This window comes from Triturus cristatus, chromosome 11 (assembly GCF_964204655.1).
Source record: "Triturus cristatus chromosome 11, aTriCri1.1, whole genome shotgun sequence".
In the NCBI taxonomy this organism is placed as follows: Eukaryota; Metazoa; Chordata; class Amphibia; order Caudata; family Salamandridae; genus Triturus; species Triturus cristatus.
The window spans coordinates 1,165,456,120-1,165,472,017 of record NC_140594.1 but is presented as its reverse complement, the minus strand read 5'-3'; the positions used below and the strand labels follow the sequence as shown (position 1 = coordinate 1,165,472,017).

The window sequence follows — 15,898 nt, the reverse complement described above, 5'->3', positions numbered from 1 at the left end:
TCGTGCGACGGCACGAAGTCGCCAGAACTGCCTACTTGTCCCCCAGAGCGCAGTGGCGCCTTCCCTTGCTTACTTTCACACCCGACTTGTGCGACGGCACGAAGTCGCCACACCTGTATTTCCTCCCTCTAGCGCAGTGGCGCTTTCCTGGTACTTGATCCTTCCTAAGAGCGCAGGAGCGTTCGGACCCTTGCATACCTTCGGGGTCTTTTTCCTTTGGTGACCTTCACTCTCCGCCAGGACCTCGTTTGATACCAACACCTGAACTTCATCAGTGCAAGAGCACCGCGCTCACAGGTAACCAGATGAGAGTACTGCTCCACTTATTACTGTGTTCCCCCCAAAAGCTCGGAGGGTGTGCATGTTCTCGCTCTAACCCTGTACTGTAGTCACCCCTGTTTCCTCTCTTGCCTTAGGGATCGTGGACTTCTACACAGCCTAAGGAGCCACGAAGGGTATCCCCGTCACGCCATCCACAGTCCCACTCGCACCACCCTTCCTGGCAATCTCCCCCGGTTCCCTCCTGAAACTGGCTAGTGTATTCAGTCCTTCCAGTAACAGAAGGGTTCAGGTAGGGGTTGCTCCTGTCGTCCCTGTGGGATTCCTCCACAAATACGAGGTGAGAATTGTGGGGGTCTGACACTAGGTTCATGGAGCTCTATTCTAATCTCTTCATAAATGCTGATGGCACTAACTTTCCCATGATGGCAAGTTCAACATCTCACAGCATTTGTAAGTGGTACCTTCAGATTAAGGAAAAATTATCATTCTCCCTCCAATAAATGATGTGAAAGGAAGTACACATCGAAAATGGTTCACATGAGACTATGGTATATTCTATCTTGGTAGTCTTGCTGTGAGACTAAGAACTTTAGATCTCGGCAGATGGAATACTCTGTCACAAACATGACAGTTATCCCGTCCGCTGTATTCCGATCTCCATAGGACATAATGGAATTATAATACAGCAGACGGGACTGCCGTCACGTTAGTGAATGAGTATTTCCCTCCGCCAAAATCTAAATTAGGCCCTAAGATGTGTGTTTTGAAGTTTAGGCAATAGATTCTAGATTTGGTATTAACTGGAGGCCAAGTGAATTAAATATACTGCTGACCTTGCAATGTCCTTGATATTAACCCCTTCAGTGCCCATGACGAGCTGGACTCGTCATGGGCTGCGGTGGCGCTGTGCCCATGACGAGTCCAGCTCGTCATGAACTCCGCCCGCTAATAAAAAGCGCGGCACTGGGCGGGGAAAGGGGCGGGCATGCAAGGGGTTAAAGAGATCTTCTTCAGCATGTACAGATTGTGTTCGCTGCAATTCATCAATTTGTTGCAGGTTGAAGTCACCAGTAATGACCATCTCTTGCCTTGAGTACCTAAATAATAATTCTTTGATTTCTTCTAGGAAGTCCAAGGCTGCTTTTCTATGATCATATCAATAAAAGTAAATATTTACAATCATGATGGAAAAGTTGTACTGCTGAGGTGACATTGCTCTGGTGTAACAGCCTGGAGCGAGCGGCTAGATTCATTTATGGGTTTAGTGTTAGTCTCTAAGGTGGTTGTGATGTATAATCACGCCTTACCCATCATAAATGTATTTGATTTTACTCCCAGTTGTTGGACCTCCTGATACCCTTCGTATGGTGTGGTCCTATGCGCGAGGTCAGGAGCTCGTGCTTCACCATTACCGAGTAACATATTGAGTGCTGCAGCATTCCAAGACACTAATGTGAGGTGGCTGCTGCTTGTTTTGCTCTTGTTCTTTGAATACTCAGTTGCAATAGAAGCATTTTTTTTTAATTTACACCTACATTCTTGGCAGCCAGCTCCAGTCTTGCATTATGGAGGGGGAGTAAGACCAGTTAATTTCACAATATTTTGTTGTCTGCATCTAAGTGAATTGAAATCAGGGTCCTAGACCTTAAATGAGGTTTAGAACTGCCCTATGCTGTTGTGAGTTTTGTCTGAGACTAAGAAGGGGCTGTTTATAAGCTGCCTTGGCTCCAGACAATAGGTCAGGATACCTATCTTGTTCCTCATGCCTCAGCCTGATTCCCCTCTGAGTGAACAGGCCCTAATATGCTAAATACTGGTTAAGATGCTTTAGAAAAGCACCAACTAACAAGTGCTTCTTCCTTCTCTGTTTGGGTGTTCATGATTATATATCTTCTGTGGTCAGGTGGGAGAAGGGGTATATGTGACTATTAGAGAGTAATCCCTTATGCCCTGATCAGCCTCATTATTTGCTTGGTACTGGTGGTATCTGACTCTGACTGTGCCCTGGGCTCTGCTTACCAGGAATGGAAAAACTAGGAGCACCGCTTTTGCGTGGTCATGAGAAGTAGGAGGATGGGGACTGCTCCTCTTAGAATTTGGGGCCCTCACACACCCGGCTGGGTGTCATGCTTCATCATAGGGCAGCTCCTCGTCAGGTAGGCTCTGCAATACCTGACGGGCTCCCTATGAGGGGCTCTTTGGCGGAAATCTTTTATTCCAAATTTCCATATGTTGCCGTATGGGTGAGGGGCCTTTACCAGTATAGATTGTGAGTGGAGGTGTGTGACCTGAGGAAGTTTAAAACAGGTTGAAGCACCAACGAAAACAATTTTAATCAATCTGAACCCTTTGAACCCTCACGGAGACCTTCTGGCAGAATACTCAGTAGTTTGGTGAAATTGGGAAACTTTTTGTCAAAAAGCTCCATAAGGTGACTGACAATGTTGAGAGTAACCCTGGGCAAAGGACTACTCTACGCTCGCATAGTTTGCGAAGTTTGCGCTACTTCGCACTACGCAAAATACACGTAGCACAGTGCAAACACGCGTAGCGTAGCGTAGCGTAGCGTAGCGTAGTGCAGCGGTCATTTTTTGCTTGCTCGCGGTCCTCAACATCAAGTTTGCGACCGCGAGCAAGCAAGCAAAATGACATCCCGGCGAGACTTTTTCCTTGTTCGCGATAAGCAACATTAAGTTGCCAATCGCGAGCATAGAAAAAAAAACTCCCGGCGAGATTCTCAAAGCGGGGAGGTCAGGTTTCTCATTGCGAGTGGTCGCGTATGCTCGCGACTGCTCGCGATGAGAAACTACCAGTCCGCGTTGAGAAAGCTGCTGCTCGAGTAAAAATCTACTCGAGAAGGCAGAAAACTACAGCTTGCACTGTACAAGATGCCGTTTTCAATGATTGCACAGTGCCGAATGCTTGTCTGCACTGTGCAATCATTGAAAACGGCATATTGCACAGTGAGAACAGGGTACTACGCAGTTCGCGAAGTGCTACGCACAGCTCGTGTATTGCGAAGTGCACTTTGCGTAGCTACGCATAGCGCTACTTCGCGAACTACGCCCAGGGTTAGTTGAGAGTCAAGCCTGCTATGTTCTACCACGACTCGACCTGGATTACAGATCCATCCTGATGAAACCCTTGGAGCTCCAGACTTCCAGGGTTGAACCGAGACCTCATGAAAAAGCAATCCGATGGCACCACATTGAAATCAGCCTGCTGGGGCCGCATTATGCATGCGGCGCATCTACCTTCATTGCGCTGGGTGCACCCTTAAAAAGTTGTTCCCAGTGCAATGAAGAATAATGCACCGTATTATGATAAATGTGCTGTACTCGGGCAGCTGTGAACTCACGCTTCATGTGAAAAATGAAGCAGCTGCTTTAAACCAGGTAGAACCTTTATTCTCCTTTGCAGAACTCCTGTCCACACCCCAGAGGTGTGGCCAGGGAAATGAGCAACCCTTTCCCTGTGGTCACTCTTAACTAGTTCTAGAGGTATCTCCTCTCCTGCTAGACCTGGAGCCAAACTGGCTAGGGGGACAAAGGAAGGGGCTTTGCCTAGTTGTTAGCTACATCTGACTGTGACAGAGTAGACCTCTTAGAAGTTAATTAGGTTCCTGCACATAGCCCACATGGTCAGCCTGCTAGGGTAACACAACCCCTCCCCATACCCAAGACCTTTGCCTCAGCTCAGGGAGCAAGTTCACATCTCATCAAGGGGGCTACTCAGCTCCTGGGTGCCTGTTGGAAGCTTATGCAGAGTGCCCCCTACAGGCTTTTGTCAGATAACACTTCTAAAAGTACCTATTCCAAAATATTTAATACAAATCAAACTTTACCAATGAATTGGGTGTCTAATAAATATTTTAAAAAGTCCAAGAATAAACTCTGTAGGTGGTTCCTAGATGGAGATAACAATATTACATTTAACATGATATCCAAATGATTTCCTATGGAACAGGTAATCCTACTATAGCGAAAATAGCTTTTAGGTTTTCTTTACACGGTAAACATGTGTTTAAATGTCCCACTTTTAAATGCCACACACCTAGCCTTATGGCACTTAGGCCAGATTAGGATGACATTAGAAGGCCTATTTTGACATGTCGAATATACAGTCTAAACCAGCACAACCGGTATACTTGTAGCAGGCCTGCAGTCCTATTTGCACTACCACAGTGGACTGCACACAGGGTCCTGCAGGCCATTTGTGACATTTAACTTACAGTACCTGGGTTCATTGTGGTACCATATACTAGGGACGTATAGGTAGGTTAAATATGCCGAATAGAAGTATGCCAATTTCATCATGTTAAATATGAAGCACAGTCACTTTACCGCTGGTTAGCAGGGGCAAAAAGCACAGAGTTTTACAGCCAGCAAAAACACTTAAGGCAAAAATCTGGGGTGGTATCATGTGAAAGTTGGTCATTTCCAATAAATATCTTTCCAGGTGTTATATTCTTTGTTACTAGGCAGGATTAGGCCAGTAGTGGAGGCAAATTGATGATACATGGGTCTGTGAGGCTCTTATTATGATGGTGGACTTCTGATACAATTTCAAATGTATTTGTAAGTTGAAGAATGTTTGGCAGTTTCCTGAGATTGCGTTCGGAAGGTACTGGTAGCTCTGTTGAAATTTTATTCAGTCAGACATTTGAAATGCTCTTAGAGATAGTGAAGATCTGGGTAATGAGTTGCTCAGATAATGTAATTGACTTGCCATTTTTCAAATGCTTGCTTCGTAAGCAATGTGTGACCCTGGAAATGCTGTGTGGGCTTAGTTGCTGCTTTAGCCAAGATTCTCCAATCTAGTCTACAATTTCTGTATGCATGGGGATAGGGGACTGCTCTGACTGGTGATAATTTAATTTTGTGTCTTTTTGTAGGAGATACGTTTGTATAATTCAAAATTTAAGCTGCAGAGGTGGTTGATACCTTTTTGGGTAATAGTGACAATATATTCAGCACACCACAAACTCAAGTGTCACTTATAAAATGGGAGCAATTATTAACCAACTTAATGTTAATTACTGCATTGATCTTGAACAGATGAGACGTGAGTGATCAGGGCAGCATTTACAAATCTTCCCCCGGTTGTAGGCACAGATCACTGCACTAGATGCTCTGGCGATACGAAGAAAAGGGCTGCTGTAAGAGGTAGTACTTTCTATGGCTGAGGGTTGTCTGGTCTGACTCTTTGATATCAATATGATGGTGAGTATGAACAATGCAAGGACAAATTACCCAAAAAGTGCCTTCAAACATCTTGAGGTCCAGCGGATCCCCTTGAAGTTGCCCATCGATGACCATCAGTGAGTGGCAGCTGGCAAGGGCTCCTAAGAGTGGACCCCAGGATAAGGCTTCACCAGAGTTAAACCTGTAAACAGTTTGAAAACTGAAACAGAAACAATAGTGAGGACTCATGCTTGCCTGTTATTAGGGTTAATGATATTGTTTAAAACAATACAAAATACAGCATGAACATGTGTATGAAGGTGGGCGGTATTCTAGTGACTCAACAAAGGTGCTTCTGTCCTCCAGTATGGAATGATAAAACCCTGTGTCTACAGGTGTCGGCTCACACTGATATACATCACCAGGGAGTCTGACTCACCACCACTGAGGATGGACGGGATGCCCTTTATTTTCCTAAGCTTAACATTTATAAACCTCATTTTCTTCTCATTGCTTCCACTATGCATGTCTTTTTTGCTTCTCCTCGACTATCTTCAAATGCTACTCTGCATTTCTACATCTGTTGACTTTTCTATGAACTTCACACCACACACTACCAAACCGATCTCTCAATGGTGATCTCAGCTTTCCCTGTTGTAAGGAATCAAGCTTTTGCTACCACCCTTTGTCTATAGTTCCACCATCAAAGTTGTGGTCTTTCCGCACTTAATTAACTTAGGCTTCCTATGTTGGATTTTGGCTACACAAGTGAGTGAAATTTATGAAAGGGGTTATTCTGTTTTTAAACTGTCTTCACACTGTCTTTAACAGGCCTGTCCTTCTTTGTTAGACCACCTTGTGGCAGTAGCATGTTAGAAAAATATGGCAATGATTTAAAAAAAGATTTATCTTTGATTGAAAAATACATGTCTATTCATCATGGCTTAAGATTATCATTTTCAATTTAAGGTAGTTTTAAGATGGTCTTAAATGAGGGAAAGGACATCTTTCAGTGCATAAAACAGAATAAAGAAAGAGTTAAACTCTGGAAGAAGTTTGTTATATCAGTGCTTCACTTCCCCTTCTTAATTTGTGGTTATTATGAGGTCTTAGCTGTGCAAAATATATCTGTAGACATTTTTTTATTATATAAATTACAGATAATAGAAAGGTAATTTAAATTCAAGAACATTACATTTTTATTTTTGTTATTTAAGACTCATACCACATCTTCTCAAAAGAATACAAGAATGTCCAATTAGGTAGTGACCAACCTCACCTGTTCTCTCCTGAGGGGACAAGTCCCCACAGATCCATGCCATCTTCTGTTAAGGTTCCTGTCTGTGTGCAGAATATGAAGTAATATTACTTATTGCACCTCTTCCAAAAAGTGTCATATGAAGAAGTTTCTAGGAATCCTGGTGCTGCATTGTGCAGTTTACATCTCCTTCCCAATAATTTGTTCAAAATTACATTTATTTGAATTCCCTAGCTTGGACATCCCATCATTCATTATAAATAAATTTGGATTGCTGAACCTTTGTGTTTGGAACCTTGACTCTTGAACTGAAATCCAAATGCTCAATGGCATCGTGCAGTTTTGATTGCAAAGTATTCATAAATCGAAATAAACTGCTGGCCAGCCAGTCTTGGCTTACCAAATTCTGACACAGACACTGACTTTGGGAAGTGGATTCAACACTAAAAAAAGCATGTGTCTTGGGAAGAGGCCAATATTTCACTTGCTTGCCAGGAGATGGTAACCTAGGCATACTTAGAGGTAGCTCCGAACCCTCTTTACACAAATATTCTGTACGTTTTCTCCCCATCAGTTACCAAAGCCTGGAAAAAGGTATAAGAAACGACAGACCTTGCTAACCTGGTGGTGGGTAAAAAGTATATGCTGTCTTCAACCTGCAGGGTGTTACTATGCAGGTAAGTACCACACAGGTAAGTACCATGCACCCCCTCCCATACATCCTGCCCAGGTCGACATAAAGTATGCAAAAGCCTAATTATGGATGGTAGAATAAGCCCTTAGCCTACTCTCTATCTCTCTCCATTCCCCCCACCTGCTAGCCTGTTTCTTTACAGGTAGAGCATTCAGCAGATTTCCGCTCTATTTCCTGGCACAGAATGTTCCACCAGGTGGTCATCATGACTAAAAAAACATGGCAAAGATGGGGCATGTGCCCTTTAGCTATGCTTCCGATGAAGCTGCCCACACTCTGGAGTCGTAGGTTAGACTAATCAAACTGAAATTTCTTGTATGTGCCTGACTGTGTGGGCAGAGCTAAACCTTTGCCAACCTCTAGTGGTAAGTGCTCATTATCCCAGTCCCTCCATACAAATATGTACCCTAATCCAATTATTACAGGCTACAGCTCCCCTATGAATATATACAAAAGCCCATGTGATTGTAAACTGGAGCATGCAAGATGGACTCAAGAAGCTGCACTTACCTTGTCGAAGCAGACAATGTTGGCTTGTCCCCATAAGTTGATCCGCTGAGGGCTGAAGCAGAAGATGCCCTTATTCTTCAGCCTTTTTTGGGCGTACATGACACCCACAGCTAAAGCAGCCAGGAGAGCAGGTGGCACTGCTATGGTCATCACAGAGATCCCCATGAGTATTGTTTCCTCTGTGGGTTTCTGGTGAGGGAAGAACACCACATTGTAAGCAAATACAAACAAAGACCTTTATGGTTAGAATGTTTGGTCTGGTTAACCTGCAAATTACAACATAAAATTCTACCATATTTATTTATTTTACATCCTTAATTTAAAAGTGGTTTACTTTTAGAGAACAATGAATACATACACTTTATTGGCTCTGTGTGTACTACACTCACAGCTGGAAGTTCATAACTCCCCTACAGACACTGTCACCCACACCAGATAAGCTCATGCACAAATCATACCTGCCTTCCTTTTCACTCAAACTATGATGGCCCCTCCTCTGTCTATGCGCTCTATCTGTGGTGTATTCAGATTGGATTACAAAAAACACATTCTTCCAAGTTTGGACAATCATATGTCCTGATCTCCAGTCACACTCTTAATGTTTGGGAACAGTGTTGTGGGCTAATTTTACCCAACCCTCCAGTAACCAGCCTCTAAGGGGTCCTGGATCTCAATGTGACATCAAACAGATTTATTTTTCCCTTGTAGACCACTGGTTTGGGTCTCTGATGTGTGAGACCCCTCAATAAAGTATCACTGACTGTAAAAAAAATTTTTAATGTTATTGAGCTGCAATCTATAGTGCCTAATTAAATCAAATCAGCTGCTACAGACAGCTGAGGTGAGAGTAAGTAGCGCATACATGTGTAGACTGAGTCAGAAAGATTATTGACTCTCTGGACATAGGTAGCTCTGTGGCAGATGGGCAAAGTCTAAAATTAAATATTTTAATTGGATATTGAAAATAAATACAACAGTCCTTTTGGGTAAAGTTTACAATATGTTTTCCAATTTGAACATGTCATGTTTAAACGGCATAACACTGTAACTTTAGATTGGAAAATGAAACTAGGACCAGACTTGTTAGCAACTTTAGGGATGCACCCACTTATGGCTTGTTTCTTCAGGACCAATGGCATTTTAGATCTTCATATCTTTTTTTGAACTAATTAGAAAAACTATGCGAGGATACCAACAAGAATTCAGTTTGTACCATATGAACAAGAGATATGTTCTTGTGTGAGCTGGACCTACGAGGTCCTATTTTCCAGTAGGAATAAAGAAATTATATGTAACAATCATATTATTAAAATTAGGGGGGAAAGGTCCAGAATGGAATTGCGTTTGATCTCTTTTTGAAGGTGTAATTGCCTCTTATGGGATGCACAACCTAAATCTAGGCAATCGAGTTCTTCATTAAAAAGCAGAACACTAGACAACTAGGCTAGACTGACATTTCTTATGCGAAGAAAATGGTAGTCTATGGTATTCTTTTTGAGCTGAAAGCAATGCTTACATTTTGCAGGTGGCCTGGCGGTGGTCCTGGGCATGGGCATGCTTTTTATGGAGCTAGCACATTTTAAGTTGTCACAGTGGTGGAGCAGTGTCATTTTAGTTCTACCCTAACTGGTTACAGAAACGCAATATTTACGTGTGCCGGACTCTTTATACTTTGGTGTGTTTTAATTTTAGCATTAGAAAGCTATTAAACTTTCTTTTATTGTCAAAATGTTATAGTTATATAATCTATTGTCTTAGCATGTAAAGTGGTACGCTAAAATACATTTAATGCAGTGCATTCACTAGGGACAAGGGATTTTGAACCTTGTATATGTGCCTAACATTTGATTGTAATGTGACGATTTGCAGTTCTTATTAATATTTACATGTATACCTATTAACTTACTGAACATGGAGTTTGCCTTTACTAAATTATTGAGTTTCTTTTGAATCATATGTGCCTGTAGAGTCATGTATCCAGTGAGCACATTTAGATAAGTTAGCATAACTGTGGGCCTTCAGCTTACAGTTATAGACATTTATCCATCAACATGAACAAGAAGCTGGTCTTTGCAATGTTCTCTTCTCTGCAGGTCCACCTCAGTGACCTAGTAGTCAATGAAAGGAGTATCTTTGTACTAGTGATAGCAAGGAACAAGCAAGAATGTTTGGCAAAGAATGTGGTGCCAACGAGCTGAATGAGGGGAGTCCATTCATGGGACATGAGGAGAGAGGAAATATTTCATGGCGCCCAGATGGTCTACTTGTTGGATGCGAGGATCAAGAGAAAAGGAAAATGTCAACCTTGGGAGAGTGGAAAGCGACAGATATTAATCAAGTGAGAGATGTGCTCATCTTTGAATCTTCTAGGTTTAATTAGATGTTCAATTGCTGTATTATTCAGACCCCTTCCTGAGAGGTGCAGACCTTTCTACTTCATCTCTGAGAGTGTAATGCTAAATATCACATACTTGACTCGGCTGAAAAGATTTTTACTGAAATATTTACTTCTTCTGACACCTTCCTGCTTATTCTTACAATACATCACCCTTACCCTAGATGACTTTAGATAGTGTAGGATTTGACTCGGTATTTAGAAGTATTCATGCCTAATCATGAGAGCTGGAAATACTATACTGAGCATCAAATCTTGTTTTTGCTTTTATGCATTGCTGCCAATGAATGTCTCATATGTTTCTTATACTTGAGACTGAGCTTTGTAATATGATTTGGTCTACCTTTGGTGATTTTGTACTTTTATAATGTTTTTGAGATTCATCTATATCAGTTTGACTATTAGTTTGTGATTAACCTTATTAACCTTAGTACCTGATTCCTGGTCCGTCTTGTGTGGACAAATGAGTTGCATGAATATTACATTGTCTGGTAAATGTTAACTTCTTATGACTTCCTAGTCAACTACAAAGGTCCATCGGAAGATAAATGGTAAGAATGGCCCAGTGCTCTTTCAATCAAGTAAAAAACTAGAAATTAATTTGGTTTTCTTTGCTGCTTTGTATTAGTGTTAAAACAAATCAGGAAGACTGTGGGTGTACACATATTTTGCACCAGGCATTACATTGTACAAGTAGAAGCTTTAGTCCTGGGCCTTGCAAGCTACCGTTCCCCAAACAGAATATCCATGGTGGCCTCCATCCCACAAATGGCTGCTACTATAGCCGAGCCAGACTGGCTGTCTTGCCTACTATTTCCTTTGTTGAAGACGAGTCCCTGGCCTCACATCTGTCCAATGACCATGTGTTCTTCCATTGCTGCTGGTGTTTGCAGCACATCCATGTTGACCCCTGGAGCAATCCAGGTTTGTGAAAAAAACAGCAAGAAGTGAAATTTAGCACACCAGGCAGTAGGAAAACCACCTGGAGCCAAAGTCATACCCTGGCCTCTTATAAACCTCAATTTTCTAGTGCCTTCCAAGCCCTAAGCCCTACCTCAAGCTACTCTAGTGGTCTAATGCCCCCCTGCCTCCCCTAGCTCTAACCCACACTCCAAAACCCATACCTTTTTGAAACTGGATTCACCAGGTCATTAAAAGTCTCTCAAAACAGTGCATAAATGAAAAGGTTACTTACACCTGCCCTGCTGTATATCACAATTGAGTAAATCACTGCAATGAGGCCGAATCCAGCAAGACACATGAGAAACCGGACTGCATCTTGGTGAAGTTTGAAATTGACAGGCCTGGAATATAGAATGGACCTCACCAGATCACCTTTTGCTGTGTTGAACCCTAGTGGAAATAGAAAAACAATGATTATAAGAGGTAAATGCTTAAAGGAGTGTATATAACAATGCCATTGTGAATAGCAGTGAACAGTGTGTATACAGGATCTGTAGAGGTGCACACTGTGGCTGACATACAACATTTTATCAGATGACGCTTAAAGAGAATTCATCTTGGATTAGTTAGGCAACAAGCAAGCAGGCTACCAATGCCAGACTAATGGAACACCATGATGGCGTGAAAAGTAAGGGTCAATAAAAATGTGGTAATAAACTGAAATTAGAGGCTCCTACTTGGCTTAGGAGTTTAGTCCAACACATCATAGGATATTTAGTAAATTAAGGGCTTTATTACGAGTTTGGCGGTCCATTGACTGCTGTTTCCACCATTGAGGTCCTAATGCAGCGAGCTTGGCGGTCCGACCATCGTATAATAAGATGGGAAGATTGCGATTGCAAACTCTGTGGGTGAAATGCCGACACCGCAAGAACACCGCTGACCGCTGGGGAAAATCAACTGCCATAGGGCGGTACTGAGGAGCTTCACTGCTGTCCGTATTATGAGATGGCTTTTCTGATGAGCCAACCACTGCAGTGAGACCACCGTCTACAGATCAGTGGAAAATAAGGATTTGAAGTGCATGCTCACTCCTTTCCTGTTCTTCAGATCGGAGTTTGATGTGGATCCCTGTCTTCAGGTCCCCCCTACACAGCAGCATCTTCACCCTGAGAAATACACATTTAGTGCTCTTTGTACCATATACCCATTGCTTGGACTGCCCAAATATGGGTCGGACTCCGGCAATGGGTAGGTGGTATTTTTCCACATGTATCATGCATATGTTTGCATTCAACACATATGCAGTCGGAACGCTCACAGAGGCATCACTGTGTATGGAAAACTAGTCACCACCACTGCAAGATCACTTCAGCAACACTGCAGACACCACAGTGAACTTGTAATACAGTGACCTGAAGACCACCAGCACTGAGGTCTTCCAGAGGATGTGGATGCGGTCTTTGTGCGGTTGGATGGTCAAACTCGTAATCAGTCCATAAATGCCTGATGTTTCGAGTATTTACATGGTTGGTTATTGGATTTATTAATGTCATTACATTTATTCATCGTTGTGTTGGTTTTCAAATCTTTCCTGTATACATTCAACTTGATTGCAATTACATTCTATTGAAAACAGAAAACAAAAAGAGAACCAGTTGTTTCACAAAAGAATCAATAAAATATGTAAGTACAAGTAACATTGTCCTTTCACTGCATGATGTCCCCCTACATTGTGTGTGAACTACACAATGGGTATGGACAATGGATAATCATATTCATATGTATATTCCTTGAAAAACCACAGGTTTCAGGGACATTATAGTTATTTGGACATTTCACTCGTACAAAACCAGAGACATTTGGCTGTTATTGTTAGTTGAGCTAACTATAACTCACACCCCCGCAATGCAGTGCTGATGACGTCACATATTACATCATTCATGACATGGTCAGTGACATCACTAATAACATCTCAAATGACATCACTGATGACATCACTGATGACATCATCCAGTGGCTATGTGTGTCTATAGAGTTTAAATATGTGTTATATATATATATATATAGAAACAGGACGGATCTTTACATTTGCTAAAAAATACGATGCTCTTAAGGTGACTAAATTTGGGGAAATACGAACAACCGACAGTAGTGAGGGCAATAATTCAAGACCACACATGGTTTCTCACACAGTGTCAAACTCTGATCTTAGCTCAGTGCCGGAGAGTGAAACTGAAAATGAGGAACGCATTCGAGCAATTCCGGTGAAACTCTCACAAGCACAAGAAGTTGATTTTTTAGTATACGAAAGGAGAAACACGTTACGCCCCAGAAATCAATCAATAAAACAAATAAAAACAGATCCACCAAACGCCGGGAGAGGCGAAAGGCAAAATAACGAAAAATAAAAAAAATCAACACGAAAGCTGAAAAAGAATTGGAGACGCTAACGGCAGTAATTAGTGAAGACCCAATCAATAATCCAATGGTTATAATTTAACTGATGTGGTTTTAAATAAAGTGGAAGAGCAGCTTTTAACATTGGGTCTCTCGTATTGCCCTGCTAGAACACTCAATTATGCAACAACAAGGATGGACATTTTTAAGAGCATCAGGAAACTCAAGTTGAAGAAATACTTCCTCCAACGTGGCCCAAACAATGAGAATAGCATAACTGAAACTGATCAAATCCACACAGGATCTCTGGTGGCAAGTCCACCAGGTTGCAGTCTAACCATCTCTGATTTGCCTTTTCTATCAGAATTACAAGAACTGGCCAATGAAAATATCAAAGTTACATCAAACAGTGAAAGGAAGTACACTCAAGTAAACACAACGGTCCAAGTGGTTACAAAAACAACTCCATTCAAACCAAAATCTACCTTTAACCCCATAACTACAAGGGACTCAGTTGAAATCTTCCAAGAACAATTGATTACAGGCATTAAGCGACTTAACCACCAAGTGCAAAAAACGATAAGATCACGCTCTAACAAAAATTAACTTAAATATCATATGTTAATGAAGAAATTAAAAGACAACAATGATATAATCATCCACAGTGCCGATAAGGGTGGCGATGTTGTGTTGTGGAAAAAGAGTGAATATATAAATGAGGCAATGAGTCAACTTTCAGATAAAGACTGCTATTACCGCAGAAAAAAAGAAAAAAACTTGAGGAAATGATGCCCAGGGTATTTAAACCAATCATGTACTGTGTTCCGTGTCATGTGATCAAGGCCCTTTGAGGTTGAAACGCGTCATGCTGGTGGTTGTATTTTGGTGAAATAAATTAATTAATCTGCACCTATTTTGTGGTCCGTGCTCCTGTTCCTGTTTCGGCAAAATTCGGGAGAAGGTCGGAGTTTCAAGGATATAAATATATATATATATATATATATTACCTACTGGCGGTCGCCAGTAGGTAGTTATAGTTAGGACCACGTTTCCATAGGAAATCCGCAACATTCTATTTTGAATAACTTTGGCGCCGGTCGACGAATCCTTGCGAATTTTTCAAAATAGGTGGGGCGCTACGCTCCGCTCCTACCCTGAAAGTCTCGGGGGGATTCGTCAAGCGGGGGCTGAGATAAAAGGGGGGTCCCAAAACGCGTTTTTCCCATGCATTTTTCCATAGGACCTTTAGACACAGCTACAGCCCGAACGGCTGAACAGAATTACTAGAAATTTGGCAGAGAGGTAGTCCTCAGGTCAAGGAAGTGCCTTTTGTAGGTTTGGTGTAAATCTGTTCAGTAGATTCTGAGAAAATAGCCTTTAAATCAATATATATATCTGAGCCAGCTTACGGTGCACTTACGGTACGCTTACCGTACGCGTACGGTGGCGTGCGCGAGCGCGATTCTGATTGGCTCTTAGATCTTAGTAAACATTCGAATCGGCCGAAACCAGGAAGCGGCGGCCGCCATTTTCTCTCTCGCACTGAGAGTGTGGATTAAAATACAAAGCACAAAAACATGTAAAGGGGCTGTTTGGACAGCTCCAAAACACCTAGCCATGTTGAGGGAGTCCCCAAAGATCCCCCAAGGCCAAAAACGGAATTTTTATTTTTTCGCTAATTTCGCCGATTACGCTTACCGTACGCGTACGGTAAAAAAATATTTAAAAAAAAAAATTATCCACACTCTCCCCACCCCGTGTGCAAATGGTGCCCGAAGGGCACCATTTGTGCATGGCTTATAACCGGTGTGAAAAATTAAAATATTACCTTTCAAAACGAAGTGCATCATATGTCCTCCATGTGCGCACGGTGCGCTAAGCGCATCGTGCGTACATGGACCATCTAGCGTAACGTGGGCACGCGGTGCGCGTAGCGCACCGCGTGCCCACCGTGCGTGCACGGCACTAACTGCGTAAAGTGGGCGCGCGGTGCGCAAAGCGCACCACGTGCTCACTATGCGCGCACCGTGCGCGCACGGAACGAACTGCGTTAAGTGGGCGCGCACGCCACGAATGGCGTAAAGTAACTTAGCATTTAAAAAACCGTACAAATTCACTGAAAAAACCATAGGTTTCACACACGTTATAGTTAGGAATTAGCATTTAAAAAACCTTGCAAATTCACTGAAAAAACCATAGGTTTCACACATGTTATAGTTAGCTGTACATTTTACTCGTAAAAAACCAATGAAATTCCACGTTATAGTTAGATC

At 42.3% G+C, this 15,898-nt stretch overlaps 1 protein-coding gene across 1 annotated transcript in view; it reads right to left on the bottom strand.

Moving 5' to 3' along the window:
• The window catches only part of LOC146788644 (putative cation-transporting ATPase 13A4), a 468,281-nt gene that overhangs the window by 221,063 nt on the left and 231,320 nt on the right, over positions 1-15,898 (bottom strand). The window contains exons 11-14 of the mRNA XM_085635854.1: positions 11,518-11,675; positions 7,928-8,116; positions 6,745-6,806; positions 5,535-5,685 (exon numbers count right to left, since the gene is read on the bottom strand). Of these exons, the coding sequence (XP_085491980.1) occupies positions 5,535-5,685; positions 6,745-6,806; positions 7,928-8,116; positions 11,518-11,675 (560 nt within the window). The remainder of the gene's footprint in view (positions 1-5,534; positions 5,686-6,744; positions 6,807-7,927; positions 8,117-11,517; positions 11,676-15,898) is intronic.